Raw genomic sequence first — 20428 nt, forward strand, 5'->3', positions numbered from 1 at the left:
AACAAAGACAAAAAAAGCAACCTGCAGGAGGGGTCAAGAAGAGACGTAAAATAGTCAATTTAAGGGCACAGAAGCACAAAGACCAAGAAAAACAAGAGAGTAGCGGTAAAAGGCAGCGACAAGGCAGTGCAAAATTAAGGGAGGAGTAAATGTTAAACCAAGTAAGGCAATTCTTCTAGACTTCAGAGATCGGAGTAAGACACAAAATAGTGATAAACTACACTGAAGTATTTAAGACCAAGTATCATGATAAACAGCATGGGGCCCAGTACAGGGCACTAAGGCAAGTACAGAAAAAGTTGAGCAGGTAATGAATTAAACTAAACTTCGAATCCCTCGACTGAGCCAGATTATTAACGTTTTGATGGCATACCTACGTTTCCTATACAATGTATGACGCGTCAGTGTTGGGACACACATCAAGGCAGTGTACACATGGCATGTTCCGTCATGAACGGACCTTATCCTGGCAAAATAGGTTTTACCCATAGTTTATTTCTAAATGTTGACTGTGTGCGGATTGTCTTCTGTTTACGCCAGGCTTTACTTTGTGCGCACAATGTGCAAATTGGTTAGATCGGCCAATTTTAATAAATTTATTGATTCGTTTAAAGCTCCCATGCGAGTCGGTGCGAGTGTGTTTATTCAGAGGGAAAACCGCAAAATCCCTGCATATAATCCCCCATACAGAGAGAGACTTTGTGGCTTCTTTTCTGAATGCCCCGCCAGGAATAGGCTCAACAATTTATAAAGGCTGTCACCATTCATAAACACCATGAGTAAAAATATTCCCAATAAGAACCCTACAAAACCAAGCATACTGTCGTAATCAGCCGAGAAAGAACAGCAAAAACACAAAAGGAGGCACCACAAGCTTAAGAAGAGACTACTAAACTAGGCCGGTGCTCTCAGTCCTTTGCAAGTAAAGTTTGATGAATGCTGCAAACCCCGAGAGGGCGCTCGCCGGCTACAGCAGGTGGCACACATTTTCCTAAGTCAGGCTTAAGCACTATTGCCATCCCGTGCATTGCGGAAAGCCAAGTGAGCGAGCCGAAAACAAATCCCACCAAATGCAATGGCAAGCGCCACAAAAACACACGATGACAGCAAGACAGAAGTGCTGTGTATAGACAGCAAAGTTCAGGGTATTGGTAGCACGACGCGGCGCGCGCCCGCTACGAAAAACTTACTTGAAAGAAGAAAAAAGGGTCGCGGGTATTAGCCGCCCGGTGTTTTATCGGAGTATGGCGTGGCACTCGACGCAACGAAGCTCGTAAGCATGCCACACAGAGAAGTCAGCTTAGGCTAAGCCGCTTTGGCGCATCGAAGATGCAATGAATAAACAAACCAGCTCGTGGCGGTCTTACACAAGGCCGAAGCAACAAACCGAGACCGAGTGGCTCTTGCGCGATCAATCATGCTGACGTAGATAGCAGCGTGGATAGTAACAGTACTGTGTACACTTTAATGGGTTCGTTCTTGCAAAGTTTTCAGCAGCACCGACCGGCGTTCTCGGGCATATCCCTCTACATCTTCTGTCATGGGAACTGGAACATGAATAAAACTATTGAAGAATGAAACGAAGTCATCTTGTGCAGGCAAGAAGACCGCTGCTAGCTACATCTTGTTAGTTGTCTTTTCTGCACGGCTTGATCGATTTCATCCTCCAACCATTTTTTCTTCACCACACGTGCTTTAGTGCAAAAACAGATTATTTTTGCATGCCCTAAGCACCCCAAGGAGCAAGATCGGAGCCACATGGACCTTCTGCATAGAATGGCAAATGACCTCCCGCTTACGCGAAGAAAGAAGCTGTATTACCTCACTGATATTGAAAAAAAGATAGTGACAACACAAGAGCTCTTAGTCAACATTTTTGGCTGCAGTTGTTGCATTATGGCTCTTCAACGAGATGTACAGATGGCCGCAACCTTGCCTAGCGCAGTCGAACAATGTGCTCTGTTGGGTCTTTGTGAGAATCCTAGCATGTTTGACAGGCTTGAAAGAGCTTTTTGAGAGATGACAAGTAAACCATTATCATTTCGAATATCCATCCACGGTAGGGTATTATTTTGAATTCTATTCTACTTGTAAACGACGCCCGTGTAGTTATCAGTGCGTCGTCTGAGCGTTGAGGATTCTAGATAGGTGTGTGGACATCAGTACGATTGTGTATCACGGCCACCTGCTACTGGCACAACATGATTCGACGCTTAGCGGCGTAAAAAAAATGGTGCAGTGGCAGCATAGGGAAGTCACTGGGAAGAGGATAAGGAATCAGTTTATTCACAATACAGTATTAGGAACTCAGTACCTAGATGTATGGCTTAGCCGACTGCAGCTAGTCTTCCAGCTGCACCAACTACTACCAGGCACACACAAATTTTGCAAAATATGAAGAAAGAAGGGACTGAGAGGTACGAGGTGGAAGAGCGGATAGTGTTCCATGTTGGTAATTGATAATTAAATGATTATTAAAAGAATGCTTGAAAAAAAAGGCTATAAGGTATGTGGCCAATGGCGTTGGTAATTTGGACTTCATGAAGAATATATGATTGGGGTGAGGTGACGTCGGAATGCATGTGGTGTTGAGGTCGGTGAGGTGATTGCTGCTTTACTTCTAACAGTTGCGGAGGGAACGTTCGTACACTTATGCTTCAGCCCTCATAGGAGGGCTGTATTCGTAGCTCCTAGAGAAGAAAGGCGCATGTGTATTCACTTGTTACGGTGTCCATACCAGTAATAATTCAAAATAAATATTTCCTCTCTTGGTTTCAAAAGTATGAAAAAGAAAGTAGTAAAAAATTCTGAACATTTAATTTCATTTTTAACCGCGCAGGCTCTCTGGTCATAGAACTTCCTAATTACAAAAATGGTGAAGGCAAGCATTTCCCCTTTTCGTTGTAAACTATTCCATCTGGCTGTCTAGACAGCAGCATACAAACAGGCGGTTCACATTCATGTACACTAGCAAATTAAAAAAATACAAAAACGCATAACATAAACGAAGCAGAATTGCAGAAAGCCGAACAACCGCATGTAAAGGGCTCGTCCGTTTGACGCAAAGCACACACCCACGAAACAGAGGCAAAACCCAAGAGAAAAACGTCGTGCGCCAAAGTTTAAGTAAGGCAGCGTGCGAAGTATAATCACCACACCGATATAAGACTAGACGCCCAAGTGACTCTTCCAGTGGCGAAGAGAAAGGCGCGGGTGCTCCCTCTATATCACTATTTTTTGTTATAGCATAAGCTGCACCGGCAAAAAAATCATGCGTTAACAAAAATACGGCACTAACCAAGGTTTCATCTCCTACGGTATCTTATGGGACATATGGGCAGCACTAATAACAGCACACCGCACTCGTACCTGCTGCTGATGCAGCATAGCGTACTTCAGAAATCTTTAAAAGGGGCCGCATATGTAGGGGCCGGAGAATGAGGAAGACCTTATTTTTGCTTATTCTGAAGATTTTGTTTAGAGGTATACTTTTTTCCAGGCCTGGACGTCAACACGACCTGTTACTTGAAGAAGGAGAAGGTTGGTAAAGACAGCACAACGAAACACGCACGCAGACGAAGGACTACGGCCAGGAGAACGCCAGTATAGTTTGTTTCTCTCTCTGCGATTTCGAGTATTGACATATATGTTTTTGATGAGCTTTTCAGCTTAGCTTTGCATTTCATATATCGCGCTCCTTTTTTCCCTCTCTTCTTATCCTTGTGCATGACCGAATGAAGCCCCTTCATTATTGAGCCAACGAGGTGGCTCAATCGTTATGGCTCTCGGCTGCTAACCCGAAAGACGTGGGTGCAATCCCGGCTGCAATGGTCGAATTTCAATTGAGGCGGAATTCTAGAGGCCGTGTACTGCCCGATGTCAGTGCACACGTAAGAACCACAGGTGGTCGAAATTTCCGGATCCCTTCACTACGGCGTCCCCATAGCCTGAGTCGCTTTGGGTCGGTAACCCCCCATAAACCAAACCATCATTATCATCTGGGGCCTGAGATAATGCCAAGAGACCCTGAATCTTATCGCGCTCAATGAACAGTCACAGGGACAAAAGCTTCAAAAAAGTAGAAATCCTGACCGGCGTCACAATTTTGCTCGCATACTGACATTTTTGGCTACAACCCTTGTACTTAAAACACACTGAAAGCTGAGCGCTTCCATCCGCTAGACCTGCTGGCAGAGAACTATAATAAAATCACTGGACCTTACGGTGATGGATGTGTTCATTGTTCTCCTCTGCCCTCGGGGTTCTGTCTTGTGCCCTGATTTAACAGAGGACATGCACGCGCTTGACGAAATGAAAGGCTTGATAACAGCGCCGTGATTGATCGTGGTTCAACGCGAAACCCGGCCTGCATGAGTGTTACGCTTCCGCTTGCTACAACCTTCAGGCAGCGTGTGAAATTAAGGGTGCTGTTCGGAATGGATGGCCTGCCAATGTTTCCGGGTTCAAGAAAAAAGATTAGCGTGAATCGCTCTGGTAAACGTTACGAACACTGACCTTCCCGTTTGCCCTTCACACTTTCTCTTATCCAGTCTAATATACGGCCTCGGCACTGCAATTTACGGTTCATGTAAATAGAATAATAAGAAATACGCATTTTTCATCATACTTCAATTAAACCTGCACATAATTTTTGTCTTGCTCTAGATCCTGACACCAGATATCCTCGAATTAATAAGGCATGCCGACAATACAGATTTTTTTTGAAGGCCCAGACAAATCAGTCACTGGAAAAAGCTGTTGACGTTCAGCTTTTGAATATGTATTTGTGGTTGCACCTGAATTGTTTAGAACTAAACCCTAGTAAAACTGACTGCATAAATTTTAAGGCTACCAATTAAAAGATTCCACCATCATGACTATAGATTTGAAAAACACCTTGCTCATTCAAATTACTGAACAAAATTTCTCAGTGCTTGGCTCACTGACAATCTTTCACAGACGTGTGATGTTGAAGAGCTCAGCTCATCACTGATGCAAAATACACCACTTGCTAAAAAAGTAGTTATACTTATTATTATTCTACTCTAGGCTATCCTCAGACTTTCAATATGGGAACAAAGAAAAACTCGAATTACAACATTACGACAAGTTATCAGTTATGCAAAAATAAATGCTACGCATGCACGAAATCTGTCATAACGGCAACATCAGAGCCACGCACACAACCGCTTGTCATAAAATGTGACATGCTTAGGGCCGACAAGCCGTATCATTTCAAGTTGCTCCTACGGATTCACAAATATAGACTTCAGAGCACATATTCAGGTAATCGATGCCAATTCAAAATCTAAAACCCTGCACTTAAGCAAGCATCTAAAAGAAACATGGAACAAATGCTTGGCACTCTTCAAAAACAGAGTAACCTTTCTGTTTCACGTAGCATTTCGCTCACACTGTGAAAAACTCATTTTTTACTGCTTCGTTTTTTCATACAATACAGTGCAATAACATCATCTTGCTCTAATGAGCATGATTTTTTACTGGAGGTTTGTTACTCTAGCCCACGAACTCTTTACAAACGTTTCTACTTAGCACGACTTTTACCACGTGCTCGGTGGAGCTTGACGCTCAAAATGGGCGCTGGAATTTCGAATTTTCAGCACATTTGAATGATTTTCTTTGGGCGCCGGAAATAGCTGGTTTGAACGCGCAAAGCTTTTCATTGGTTAGATTTTGTTGCGAGGAAGAAACGCCGGCCTTGATAATAGCTCTGTTCGCCCAGATTATCTCGGAGCTCTCTAGTTTGGGGAAAACTGCAAGTTTAAAATATCCCCATTCAGTTACGCGGTGTTCGCTACTGGCAGGATGGAACTAAGTGCGGAATTCTCAGGAAAGCTGTGCATGAGGAAAACTGAGGGAAAAGATAGAAAATGTTTGTAGGCTATATTCTTTCTTTTTCGCCTGTGGCATGCTCCCGATGGTTTATTTTACTGACGCATTTCGTTCTATACCTTAATGAATATTTCTTTAGGCGCTGAGTGACTTTGCTTTTTCTTACATTCGTTCAGTACGACGCACAGACTCTAACTGTGACGTGCATGACCTCTGTACGTGGTGTTTTAATGCGCTTACTTGTTCTTTTTCTTGTGTGCCTATGCGCATATATTTCTTTGGCTTCTCAAGTGTGGTGCTGGTTACCGAATTATGTGCATTGATCTCTGTCGCTAAATTTGTATGCGGAGGGACGAGGCCTTGCTACTCCATATGGCCTTCAGCTTCGCCCTCCACCTCAACGTGTACTAATAAATAAAATGAACAACAAAATATAAAAAAATGAAGTGACGCGTGATGAACGTTTGAAGCACCTACGTTGTACTTAGAACATCACTTCGGAAAACAATATCAGTTGAAAGGAGTAGCTGTAGTATTTTTTATATTGAACACTACGGTGGTTTCGACGCTGAAACTTCTACTACACAGTATGACGTTGCAGTGTGCCAAGGTCGTTGCTGTATGAAGCTGAGATGCGAAAATGCTCGCTTAACGATATTCCAGCTTCCGGCAAAGAACTGCAGACGGCCAGTATTCACGCAAAGCCTGCAGTACGGTATGCATCATACTCTCTCTCTTTCTCTCGTCCGAAATTAGAATAAGCGTCATCCATTTGGCATCCATCTCAAGCTTATCACGCCGCCGACCTCGAAGCCGTACAGAATCGCGCCATCCGATTTATACCATCTTCCTATTGAAGGAAAGCCAGCATCACAGCACTGAAACAGTCCGTCTCCATTCCATCGCTCATGTTACGCCGCATCATATCTCGCCTCTGTCTTCTGCATCATTTCTATTATCATTCGCGCTCACAACACGCAAAACTATGAAAACTAAGCATGCGAAAGCAACTTCCGGACACAGCCCAGGCAAACACAAGCTTCACTTCCAAAGAACGTCCATATGTTCTTCCGAGCAACTGCGCTTGGGAAGAGCAAAGCAAGTCACGTAAATATCTCAAAAAATTTTAACGAGCGCACGAGAATGAAACAAGGACAGAAAGAAGACACACACCACAAAGCGCCGTACTGCAACTGATTTATTTTGCATGCGAAGCGCCCAAATTTATGCAATGCATCACTGGCACTCGTGGAAAAAGAACAAACATAAAACAAACATCACGGTGATACGTCTGGCTACTCCTTGATAGCGGTGAAGACCGTCGAGCCGAAACCAGGCCACGTCATGAGAGGCTCAGAGAGCATAACAACAATGTCAAGAACGCCTCCCGACACCTGGGCATACACTGCCGTGATTGCAATCTGTGCAAAAAGTACGGGCCTATCTTTGAGCAGACCACAGTTCTGCGCAGGTGTGCGGAAAAAATCACAAGAGAGATCATGGAAGCATGTGAAATCTATAAACTTCGGGACAATTGTGTCAGCTTTGCTTCTGTGCAGTTAAGTGCAAAGGAGCGTCATTTCTTAGAATTAATGCCCCAGTAACGGCTGTTGCTAAATGTTGCCCTTCCACGTGTTTTACTCTGTCTCGATAATGTTTAGGTTTTCTTGTTTATGACGTGGCCTGGTTTCGGCTCGACGGTCTTCACCGCTATCAAGGAGTAGCCAGACGTATCACCGTGATGTTTGTTTTATGTTTGTTCTTTTTCCACGAGTGCCAGTGATGCACTGCATAAATTTGGGCGCTTCGCATGCAAAATAAATCAGTTGCAGTACGGCGCTTTGTGGTGTGTGTCTTCTTTCTGTCCTTGTTTCATTCTCGTGCGCTCGTTAAAATTTTTTTAGATGTGTAACCAACTAGCCCGCCAGTTCGTCCTGAGCAAATTCACGTAAATATGCTGACAACGCGTTCACTATCGAACACAGAGCCATCAATGAGGCTATTGAAGGCGGCTCAATTCGTTATTCAAGCAGAGGCATACGACATATTCCTATAATGTGGTCCATAAGCTAACAGTAAGAAAATGGTGAGCAACTACCCCCGCACGAGAGAGAGAGAGCTACAATACTGGTAGAGTATTCCGTGGCGGTTATCAGGTGTTTTAAGATTTTGGGTTTGCTCACGCACTCTCCCGGACTCGGAAGCAAGACACGATGTCGGAGATGGGCAATATGTAGCGATATGTATTTAAAACGACGGTTTTCTTTGTATATTTTTTTAGAAGACGTTTTCTAAAAAAAACACATTAATAGTATTATTGCGGGCTTCCTAAAACTGCACGCCGCCTCAGCAGACTTAGCGCGAAGGTGCTCAGGAGGAGGTGTAATATTTATGAAACTGAGCGTATCAAATTGGCAATAAGTATGGCTAGCTTTGAGGACATCATTACCAGCCGCTGTTAAAACAGTTATATAATAATAATCACAATTCGATTCCACTCGAGCGCATGTTATACTATACTATAACTTTATTCTAGTTTGCAGTTTGAACTGAAAACTCCTGCAATCTCTCCGAAAGTAAAACTATCCTAGCCTTTGCCACGGCAACTTCAGCTGTTTTTCGATATTTTCAAGAAGCGTAGTGCAAAGAAGATAAAAACAACGAAGAAAAAATATTCGGCATCGAAGAACTTTCCGTCTTATCATCTGACGTCGTTGATAACTGTCTATTTTCAGTTAAAAAGCTATGAAGTAAAGGCGTTATTTGGGTGCGGCAGTCAAAGACTAACGAAGAATGTTTCCACTCTATTCAAAAATTAAGAAACGCTTTGTGTTCTTACTCTAAGTCTTTTTGTATAAAGCATACTAGTCAATCACTCAAATAGAAATCAAAATACACGTCCAAACAGATCCTAATTCTACGTTACAGGTGAATGTCACTATGCATTAGCGCAAAGGCACAGGGAACGAAGTGCACACTTCCGCCGTGCCGGTGACGTCAGAGCGCTGCGGTCACCAGTCGCCAGGAGACCAGTTTGGCCGTCACGCTTGGCGAAGGCGAGCTATTTCTTGGGCAGCCTCGAGACGCAGAAAATCTTTGTCCTGGCCGCAAGTCTTCCAAACGTCGCGCTGAACCTCGAATACTGCCCATCCTTCAGAGGAGCTTATATACCTTCTCATCTGAAATGTAAGCCGCAGATTTCGATAGTATATTAATTCGAAACGTGAAGACTTCTTTTCTTTGCAACAAAAAGGAAATTACTTCGTTTCGTGCTATCATTTCAAAGTTAGTCGAAAAATGAACAAGAACAAGATTAACGCATATTTCATACGCATCTCCGCACCACTGCTTAAAGACGCTGGCTACGCTGCACAAATGTGTGCTGGCAGAAATACATAGAAACGCAGAGGTACAGCGTGGCACCTGAGTACGAGAAGACTGAGAGAAGAGCAGTAAGACGGAACATGCTCTCATCATTGGATCCATTTATTTGATCCATGGCTGCATATGCTGTTTGCTGTCCTGTGCCGCTGCAGACAAATAGAACCACTAGAAGTGCAGTGATGATTGTTTTGTCGAAGCCCATAGCTGCAAGGCTTCGATTTGTAATTCTATTTGTAATCACTGCTAACACTGAGTTACGGCTTGCGGACCCAGCGTCCGAGCCAGTGTCACTGTAAGAATTGACCCCGAACTGGAGCTGCCAACGCGAGAACGGTGAAGAAACATACGCGGGTCTGTATGCCTTCTCAAGCGCTCTGCAAGAATTAAATAGGAGCAAAGAAACCACGAACAATTCATCTGAGAATCGTTAGAGCCATTGAGAGGCGTCTTAAAGTAGGCGTCTATATTATTGCCGACATTAGCGCGCTTAAACCTCCTGAGCACATTACCGCGCATGAAATCTTACTCCTGCACACGGACTCTAGTATTATTCTTGGTAAGCATGTATCATTTATAAACACGCAGAAGTGATGCGAAAATGGCTTGGAATCATCAACAGCGTTAATCATTCAATAGGCGGGGGAATCAAGAAAGGTCAAAGAGGCATCGGAGAGATGTAAATAAAAGGCCGTTTTACTGGTAGCCGTCCGTAACTCAGCAGAAGAAATGAGACTATCTTCCCTCGACCACGGTAGGGGATTGTAACTTTAGAGATCTTCTTTAGGCTAATTGTACGGGAAAATAAAAGGGTTTAGAGTAGTGCACAAACTGCCCTGGATCCGGCATTTTAACCTTATGCTTTGGGTTGGTGAAACGCTGCAGGCAAGCTGTCACGTTATCCAGTAGATTGATTACAGTGTTCTACTGCTTAAGATTAATGTTGAAGATAACCATACCTGTGATAGCACCTAAACGCGAATTATCACGTAAAACCGGCGGTGGGTTATAGTAGCAAAAAAAGAAAAGAACGCTGACCAGGCGTATGCGTTCTTAGGGCACTCCTGCGGTATTCTTAATAAATTCCAAGCCCGGGTTTCTGCATACAGAAAGCACCGTTTACATGAAACGATGGGTCTTGCTACGACAAAAATATGTTCGCACGTAGTTAGAACATCTACTGGCCATACCTCCATACCCTCCACTACGGCGTCTCTCATAGCCTTAGTCGCTTTGGGACGTTAAACCCCATAAACCAAACCAAACCACACAGTGTCCAACTTAAAGAGTCGCTGAGGGAACTCCATCCATTTTTTGTTCTCAGCAGAAATTCGTTACCTGGGTCTTTCTTGTTATCTTTAGGTTTGTCCGGCACCAATAGACGCATTTGAAGGCGAGTAAACTGAATTTAAGTATCTTCTCGTAAGTGAATTCAAACTCGCGATGTCGGTTCCTAAAAAGACGGGTTGCCAATATTTTGGTGTGAAGGGCAGTGAAGCACAACCTGTTGGATGCGCGTCCAAAACTTAGTGTCGACGCATGCTTATCACTTGCGTAATAGGTGGATGATGACGACAGCTTTATCTTCTTTTATTTGTCGTTTATACCATGGAAGAGCTGGGTTCTCGCCTAGAGTGCTTATTTGTGATCAGAGCGTGGTAATCCATCAACAAGGTAAACTTCTGTTTATTCTCAGTGCTTCTGCAACCGTACCATTCGCGACATTTAGAAAGCGACGACATTAGAAGGATGCTCTCAACGCTCCACCCAGCTAGATGGGGCTTAATGTGAAAAAATGTACTCTGAAAGGTATTGTCCTCCACCACGAAATTCTGTTTTTCCCTCTTTAGTGGGCGTTGAGTCATCTCAATCACTACCACAACCGCCATTTAGGTTTGCATACAAATGTAAAAATAAATCTTTGTAGTAATTCATGAGGCTTTCGTGACAGCCACGACAGGTATTGGCGGATCTCCAAGGCCATTGTTTTAGCGCACCTTCAAAAGTGTGAGACAATACTTTACCAGATTTCACGCGTGTTAGGGCAATGTGCCGCTCACGTAACAATGCTAAAAGATTATCGCATTTAATCGCTACGGAGCTGAATTTTCGCGAAATGTTAAAAACTGGATTCATTGAGACTGAGCAACCTGCAGTAGTATTAATTATCAATGTAGTAAGGGCCCTAAGCTTTTTGTCACGATGATTTCGAATGTGCATTTAAAACTTAAAGAATCGGCCACAAATGTTTCGTAGAGAGTACTTTATCCCTATCCAGGTAAGCTTAAGAAAACGAAGCGTACCTGCCTAGGATTCTTATTTGCATTGGTTGAAGATGGATAAGCAGCGGCGAAGGCGGCGAAAAGCATTTTTGCGATGCTAGTTAAAGTTTCTGGAAGTGTAGGCTTCCAAAGTGCTTCCGTTGTCGTTTTTCCAAGCTTTTAATGCCGCCTGTCTTAATTTCAGCTGAAACTCCAAAATTACCAAGGCTTTCGTGCCTGTTATGATACTGCCGACATGATGAATGCCGCGGCACTTAAATTGAGGTCCGATAAACAAATACCGGTATATACCAGAAAATACCAGAAACACAGGAAAGCGCCTGTCCTGTGTTTTTCGTGTTCCTTCTGCCCTCGTTCCGTAGCGCTGTGTGAATCTACTTATTAAGCATGAACCAATTAGCCCACACTAGAATCCTCTTATATACCCCAACCTCCAGCACATTTTATTTGTTTTTGTTTCTCGAGCGCACTACGTTATTCTGTCAAGCAGAGAAGAATTCTGCGTACGATTTTGTTCCAGCTCTTAGAATATCATTATCTAGTTTCCAAAACCTCATACAAATATCTTTGGTCGCCTTTCGAACTTTACGCTGTGTGACGTGAAATGTCCAAAAAGGACAATTTTGAAAAAGCTGATTCCTCTTGCCGCTGCAGTGTGTGCCGATTTATGCAGGTTGTACCGCTACAAGCATTATTATGTAGTTAAACTTACTTTAACCCCTCTTAGGACGCATGCGCACCGCTTGCGTTTTTGAGGTCCATCGTAAAAGATGTTCGCACTGACTCCCACCTATTAGAGGGCTCCGGAACAGGAGGGAAACGATACGACTTTGACCATTCTCACTAGATGGCAGCACAGGTTATAAAGGAAGCCAAGTTAAAGCTCGTCACGGCAGCTAAGCTCATTCCGTTGTCGCCGCGCTTTCGATAACATTTTCTATTATATTCGACCCAGTTTTTATAGCCAGGTCTCGTCAGGACATTCTCACTATATGGCACGTAACTGGATAGCAAGGACCAGGTCAGTTGTTAATCTCCTTTTGTAGAAGTCACATAACTAGTCTAAAAGTGCTAACATACAGTGTTTCATCTTTAAAGGTTCTGTGCTTTGGTTCTCCTACTCCATATGAGCGACGGGCTGCTGCAGCGCAGTCTCAGCACAGAACAACGGGCGCCATATTTTATAACGTTCCGTTTCATTTTTCACTTTGCTTCGTGAGGTCGCAAGGAAAACGACCAATCACTGGAGCAATGCAACAGTTTAGTATTTTCTCTCTGACGCATATGAAATAAGCCATCGTGCTCGCTCACTGGTTGGCATCGGGGCCGATAGCCATGCGCCCAGAAATAGAATTCTGCCGCCGCCGGAGCCCGTATCCTTCACCACGACGCAGTTGTCATCTCTCTAAATGTGTAACCAGACACGAGCATGAAAACCTCTCTTTGATTCTCATAACCGTGCGTTCTAAAACAGCGAGAAGCGTGCGTTAAAAAAAAAATGTTACGACATCGTCCGCCATGGCGTAAATGATCGGGAAGATGCGACCAAAAAAGGACCAGCAAAAAAAAATAAAAAAAAACAAGTGTTACAAAACATGGCCGAAGGGTGTGAAAGGTACATGCATCCAAAGGGCTGCGCATATAAAAGAAAAGGAGCCAGTCTGTCACCTTCTTTTCTAAGGAGGCTATTGTCTCGTAGGTGACGAAGTAGCGGCGACTTCCCGACTGGTAAGCGGAGTAGACGTACATTCCGTCTTCGTTGTAAAGTTCCTCAGCGTGCGACATGTTGTCGCTGCAGGTGAAGTCGTTGTCAACCATGTACGACTGCTCGCAAGACTGGTTTGGGGCCGATGGCCCCTCAGAGTTCTGTGCGCCGACGAACAGCATTACGCCCATCGTCGAGGAGAACAAGAGGCGGAATTTGTCGCCCTGCGCCCGCAACAATGCCACGGCTTGCTGGGCGACCTCCTGCAGTTGCATCCCCATCAGTGTCACAGGGAAAACAATGGCGATATATTAGCTTTTGTTTAGCATGAGTTGTCTTCCTCTCGGTAATATTATGAACAGAGTTAAAGTCTAAAGCACGCCTAAAAACTAACCGAGACCGATCACCCCCCTTGTTTGAATAACAGCAGCGGAGCCATAACTAGGAGCTCGACTTTTCGCCTCAAAATCCAAAAAGCATCCATCAAAGTATGCCGAATTCAATTTTTGAAGTCCTTGTAATAAAAACAAAGGTCGCAGTTTCTAGCTTACTTATCAAAATTAGCTGCCTATTCAGATCCAGTTATTTAGGCCACAGGGGAAAAACTAAAAAAAGTGCTTGAAACAGAAGCGCGGGGAGACAATGGTTTCCATAGAATTTAGTACGTACCGTGGCTGTGAGTTTTGAGGCATTCACTCCTGAACTCTCAAGCTAGTGAAGAAGGGACGCTCCTCTTCCTAGCCTAGGATGACGCTGTCTGCTTAGACCTATCACCGTAAGCTGTATGTCAGTTAGTTGGGTAGTTTTTTCCACTTCATGCAAGAACACTCACGACTATCGAAGCCGTAACAAGCAGCAGTCAACGCGGAGCCATGCATAAAAGGCTCGAAAGTGGCATGTTCTCACTTCCTGAACGTTTAAGCGGCAGTTGTATTGCTGCAGTCAACACGCCGACCATATTGCGTGCGGTCCTCTCGTTAACCGTAGAGTGTAATCAGAACGTGATAACAAAGTTCTTGGAACTAAACATTTACTTACTTTCCTTTCTCACGACCCGATCATTTAACGTGGCCATACTAAATTTTTCTCATTACAGTATGACTTCCTTCTGGAAAGATAGCTCTTATACGATGAACTCTGCGTAAATTAATACTACATCAGCTGATTATTCTAAAGCTAGAAAGCACGAGGTAAACTCTGCGTTTCTTGGTTCTGGACGGCTCGGGGACGCAGATTTCGTGCGTAGAAAACATTATTCTCGAAAAGAAAAGTGAACTTACGTCTGAAATAGCGCAAAAAAGTGTGATAAATTACTGGAAAAAAAAACTAAACCCGAAAAGTCAAGCCCTCAGCAACACCTGGTTTTCATATACGCTTTATACATCATTCAGCAGGGCACGCTGTTCTCGTCTTTTCCGGTCCTCGCAGAAACGTGTGAACATCATGTGGCCTCGGCATGCCTGGCGACGACTGGGCTACCTAGGGTTCGCGCTGAGCAGGCTACGTCGCCCTTCTCAAAGGCAAACATGACAGGGGTTATAACAAAGCGGGGGTGCGAGTTTTCCTCTTCTCTCTTCTCCTCGCAACTTTCAACTTCTTGCGACAACAGCCGCCGCGGTTGCTCAGTGGTTATGGTGCTCGGCTGCTGACCCGAAAGACGCGGGTTCGACCCCGGCCGAGGCGGTTGAATTTCTATGGCGGCGAAATTCCAGAGGCCTGTGTACTGTGCGATGTCAGTGCACGTTAAAGAATCCCAAGTGGTCGAAATTTCCGGAGTCCTTCACTACGGCGTCTATCATAGCCTTAGTCGCTTTGGGACGTTAAACCCCATGAACCAACCAACCAACCTTGCAACAACAGAGGAGATGATGAAATAGAGGACGAGATCCCAGTTCCTCGCTTGCGATGAGAAGCGGTCTCCTCGCAACAGAAGTAGGAGGTCCGGCTCATCTCATCGTGACGAACGGCGGACAACGATGATGTCGAAAGTTTTGTTTTCCGCAGGCATTTTGGCGTAAAGGCCTTAGTTGACGCCTAATTTCGTTGTTATTTGTATATTCAGCCACGATACAAAAAAAAAAAGGCGGTTGATTTTTCTCACCCCACAACTTTGCTGTCAAAATTAAGCTGTTCAGTGATTTCGGGAGGTGATGAGTGAGAGCTGCTATGCCCGTGGCCTGTAAGGTGTGAAAGCGCTCACCAGCAGAAAACGGCTTACCTGGAAAGCGCTTGCACACTTCCAGCTTTTCTTTACTTCAGTCGGGACCCGCATCTAATCGAGATCGACCTATCGTGCAACTTGCTGGGTCAATTGAGTACTCGCATACGATACGATCGCTAACTCGACAGTTCATCCTACGGGAACGATGTACTATTCTTTCCTATCGATTTAAACCTTTACCTTGCTCATTGATATGTACCATGCTGATTTTTGCTACCAGCCTTCAATCGCGCAGTCCTATATACAGCGAATAGGGGGTAACATGTACGAGCGTGACAAAGTATCAAAAACCCATATCACAGAGCCAACAATCACAATATGTCACGAAACAAAAATCTGATGTAGTAGCTTTAACGCGTGGTCTTCTGCCCCGCTTCCGAATATGATGTGGGCAAAACTGCTGCCTTAAGCTTCTGTAGTACTCAGTGAGTTACTTACAAAGCTGGGAAGTAGATCACTGGCAATGGTCTGGCTGATCGGCATCGATGTGCAAGGGTCTCCTGGGACATGCGGCTTCGCTATGTGGGTCTGCAGGATGATCGTGGTAATATGCCTGAGAAGAAAAACAAAATAAATGAAGATTTTTTAATAGGTTGCCTCACAACTAAAAAACATTGCGCAGACAACTTGCAGTGAGCTTCAAGTGCCACAAAACGTAAGAACTCTCTACTCATCACTACTTACAAAACCTTTAATAACTGACTTGTAAGGATCACTTTTCAGGCCGCAGAGCACCATCGGTAGCGACTCATCTTAAATTATTGATTGCTCCCTCCGGACGGTTTTACCGCTGCTTTACAATTGCATAGTCTGCCGTGACGAAAACCCTTGCACTAGTACAAAATAGCGCAAGTATATTACCTTCCCTTTCCACACAAGACAGAAGGCAAGAAGATGACGTTCTTCACAAAACTGAACAAATGAACAAAGGTACAAGGCAAGCCTCTGTCCGCTAGCCAACGCTTCCACAAGAGGACGTGTCTTTGCCTGGGCAAAACCTTCGTTATTTTTCAGCAGTTAAATAAGGGCGTGTGTGGACTTAAAAGGCTTGAACGGTGAGGCTAGAAACGAAATAGGCTTCATATTGTATGCATATTGTATTGTATGAGAGGGAAATAACTAGACGAATAAGAATGGGGTGGAGCGCATATGGCAGGTTCTCTGAGGTCATGAATGGTAGCTTACCAATATCCCTGAAGAGAAAAGTATACAACAGCTGTATCCTACCGGTACTCACCTATGGGGCAGAAACGTGGAGTCTAACAAAGAGGGTTCAGCTGAAGTTAAGGACAGCGCAGCGAGCTATGGAAAGAAAAATGATAGGTGTAACGTTAAGAGATCGGAAGAGGGCGGAGTGGGTGAGGGAACAAACGCGGGTTAATGACATCTTAGTTGAAATCAAGAGGAAGAAATGGGCTTGGGCAGGGCATGTAATGCGAAGGCAAGACAACCGCTGGTCCTTAAGGGTAACGGAGTGGATTCCAAGAGAAAGCAAACGTAGCAGGGGACGGCAGAAAGTTATGTGGGCGGATGACATTAAGAAGTTTGCGGGGATACAGTGGCGGCAACTGACAAAGGACAGGGTTAATTGGAGAGACATGGGAGACGCCTTTGCCCGGCAGTGGGTGTAGTCAGGCTGATGATGATGATGTATGCACCTCCCGGCATAATGAAAGAAATGCAGGTGCTCGTCGAGGAGAAATGTAGAGACCGTAGGATCGTGAGGTGTCGAATTAGCTTAGATTTGAGCAAGGAATGTGAGAAGCTTGCAAAAATGAAGCAAATCAGCGATTTAACGGCAGGTCGAAAGCATGCGTTGGAGAACACATATTCGGCTTTAACACAAGGCGATTACTGTTCAGAAGATTAGCGATAATTTCAAAAAGGTTATTAGAGAGCGTGCAATAGAATAAATGGCTAGAGCAGCTAGAAGAGATTGTAGAAAGTGCTCTCAAGAAAATCACGGCTGCCGCCTCGGTACCCGTCAAATCGGCCTTATAAAAATGGAGATAGATAGTCTATAGACTTCTTATAGACTGTCGTCTTCCTATAGATATTTCTGTTCGTCTATTCATAGTCTACAGACTGTCTATAGACGAAACTCTATTAAAATGTGTGGCCAAAAATCTATACATTGTCTATGGACTGTCTGTAGCCTCTGTAATGCCTATAGACTATTCTGTACGGTTTGTCTACAGAGAGTCTGTAGACTTTATAGACAGAAGTCTGTGGACAGTCTATAAACTGTCTAAAAAATCTTTGTAGGGGCGTGAGGGCTCCCGATACTCCAGCGGCGGTAACGGTAGCACGGTACACTGTATGCCTTAAGGTGTCTAATGATGAACGCATTTCCCAAACGAAGGCAAGTCCCGTCGTCAAAACGTTGGCTTGGGGAGCAAGCTCCGCCTCAGACCTTGTTCAGCTTGTTTTGTTTTGGTTTTGCAATTGTCAATGCTATGTTCGCACAATGATGCGAGATGTGTTTCTTCGACGAAATGTTAAAAGTTAGGTATGCAAACCCAGGAGAAAGGCCTGGAAATTTAGGGCTGCTGATGTTTCACCGACGATACAAAGAAGCAAATAACGATACGGAAGCAAAATGTGGAAGCTAATACTTGCATTAGTATTTGCAATATATCGTTCAAAGTTCTCAGCAATCTTCAGTTATTCTTGCCTGCACCAACAACGGTAATTTTTCTGTCAAATATATGTCTGTGTGTGCGTGAAGAATGCGAACAGTCACTATATATATATATATATATATATATATATATATATATATATATATATATATATATATATGATTATAAACAAATTCCGTAATTCCGTGTTACATAAAAACGCTTAACTTCGATTATACTCATATGTTTCTGCATTTTAGAACACATGGATATAATAACAGAAATGAGCCAAAGACACCTCGACGCACATTAGCAAACATAACCGCGGGTGCAATCAAAAGTAACATTCAGTATAACGTGCATATATATAGAATTTAGGAGCTCTTGTTATGGAGAAACCCACTGACACTCGAATGCTTTCAGTAACCACTTTCTGGAGATTTCTCGTTGTTTTCCTCTTTCTAAACTCTGCGACCACTCATCAGCGCACTTACGTCATGGTGGTCACCTCGTCCACAAAGCGCTGTGCCATTTGTGCAGTGTGAAGCCAGACTCCCAGGAACGTCATGGGCTCACTGTGGCTCTGCTGACGCACAGCTCCCGCCAAAACCTGCAAGTGCAAGACAGCGCACACTATTCTGGTGACGTGTGAGCACGTTCATACATGGCGTTTAACTTGTGACTGAAGTAGGGGCGAGGCCATCTGGATTCACCTTAATCCCTAGAGGTTTATGCGGCCAAAGGCAGTTTAAATGCGTAAACACTAATAGTGGTCTTTCCCTGCATTTGGACGTTGTGTGTTTGTCTGTCTGTAGCCGGTCCTGTGGAAGGGTGCTCACTTGCCAAACGGGTGGTGGGTAACCTGCCCACCGTGTCAGGCGGCAGCCCATTTAATTGTGAGAACTGTCCGGTAAGTGCAACCTGGGTCGGAACCCAACACAAGCAGTCTAAGTCCCACCATTGGCAACACCTGTCAAAGCACATTAGCACCTGCATTGTGCCACTGTGCCACTGCTCACCTGCCACCGGGTGGCTTGCTTGCCAAGATGTAGCCGGCGGTAACCACGCGCCCAGCTCGGCTGCTAATTAGGCAGCCCCACCTCTAAACGCACTGAGCTAAGCGCAATGAGCAGCAGCGGTTAGGTAGAGAACGTGATTCGAATGATGCTTGCAGAGTAGCTTAAACGAAGACGAAGGTGGGGTGGTAATTATCTGGCAGCCTGGGACCACCTAAGAGGTCGTAGGTCCAAACGGTAATCCAGGTCATGCTAGCGCACATATTCGCATTTGGCTTAATTACCCAAATCAACTGATATTTTTTGTGCACCCATGCGTTTTAAACCTATGCCCGTTGTTTCAAGGTGATATTAAATTTCAGTGGAAACGTTTAAAGAATGGAATTCTAAAAGCTAAAGGAGAATTACTATCCGTGCAGACCAGTAATGGGCCCAATCGATGGTGTACGACATATGTTTATTACCTACGAAATCGCCGTCTTCTATCTCTTCTAAGACAAAAGGGCAAACAGCGCCTCTCAAGTGCAAAGGGAGTACATTCGACACCAGCCTGTACTGATTGCATACCAATGGCACAAAAATATATGCAAGAAATTAAATACAGGATAATGAAGGATATGCTGTGTCTTCCCGCAGATGCATGTTCACTCTACAGCCCGCAAGCCTCGCTTCGCTCACAATCGCCTTTAGTCCGAATTATGATTGAAAATGGAATTGCTCTTCACATTATCCCCGATAGTCAATATTTTCTCTTCCTTTCTTATTGTTCTTAATGCCTTATGCATGTGCGGAATATCGGAGTGAGCGGCTCATGCACAGCGCAAATTAGAGGTGACCATCATGCTTAGTGCAGAGAAAACTTCACGCCGGTTCAATCAGTCCTAAGTACGGCATGTGTGCTTTAAGGTAAACATTAGATTCCGGGCCTGACACTGGAGGCGAGACGTAATGGATTTTGTAGTCGGGCTGTGAAAACGCAGTGCTGTTTACAACATGATAGTCATGGTACCCTCCGCTGAGTGAAGGCGAATGTCGCAGCTATGAATATTTGGTTGTCTCTATTTGCTTCGACCATTTTTCTTTGACGTTTCCTACGCCTGATGCCAGTGACCACACAATGGGCCAAGTCACTGAGGCACATTTTGTATCTTGTACTGCAACCTTACACAATAGTGATTCCTGATATGCTTTCATGTAGCCCTCAGGCATATGTTATTGACAGCCGGAAGAGAAGACACCATGCTTAACTTTTTTTTTATGTAACTGACTCACATGCTAGAATCTCGAGATATTCTGACGTTCCTGTTAAAGGCCGATTCACACGACGGTCCGTTCGACCGCGGCCCGCG

General features: G+C 44.4%; 1 protein-coding gene across 2 annotated transcripts in view; it reads right to left on the reverse strand.

The window, feature by feature from the left end:
- LOC149340679 (uncharacterized) overlaps window positions 1–18668 on the reverse strand; it is a 44533-nt gene extending 25865 nt beyond the window's left edge. The window contains exons 1-4 of one of the 2 annotated variants that reach the window (XM_089549495.1): window positions 18558–18668; window positions 15881–15995; window positions 13185–13484; window positions 8895–9032 (exon numbers count right to left, since the gene is read on the reverse strand). In XM_089549495.1, the coding sequence (XP_089405621.1) occupies window positions 8895–9032; window positions 13185–13484; window positions 15881–15995; window positions 18558–18631 (627 nt within the window). In that variant the 5' untranslated portion in view covers window positions 18632–18668. Of the gene's footprint in view, window positions 1–8894; window positions 9033–13184; window positions 13485–15880; window positions 15996–18557 lie in introns of those variants that run through there. The other variant, XM_089549494.1, reaches the window with a different exon arrangement.
- Window positions 18669–20428: the final 1760 nt, after the last annotated feature.

This window comes from Amblyomma mixtum, chromosome 6 (assembly GCF_055824585.1).
Source record: "Amblyomma mixtum isolate Tamu chromosome 6, ASM5582458v1, whole genome shotgun sequence".
Lineage (NCBI taxonomy): Eukaryota > Metazoa > Arthropoda > Arachnida > Ixodida > Ixodidae > Amblyomma > Amblyomma mixtum.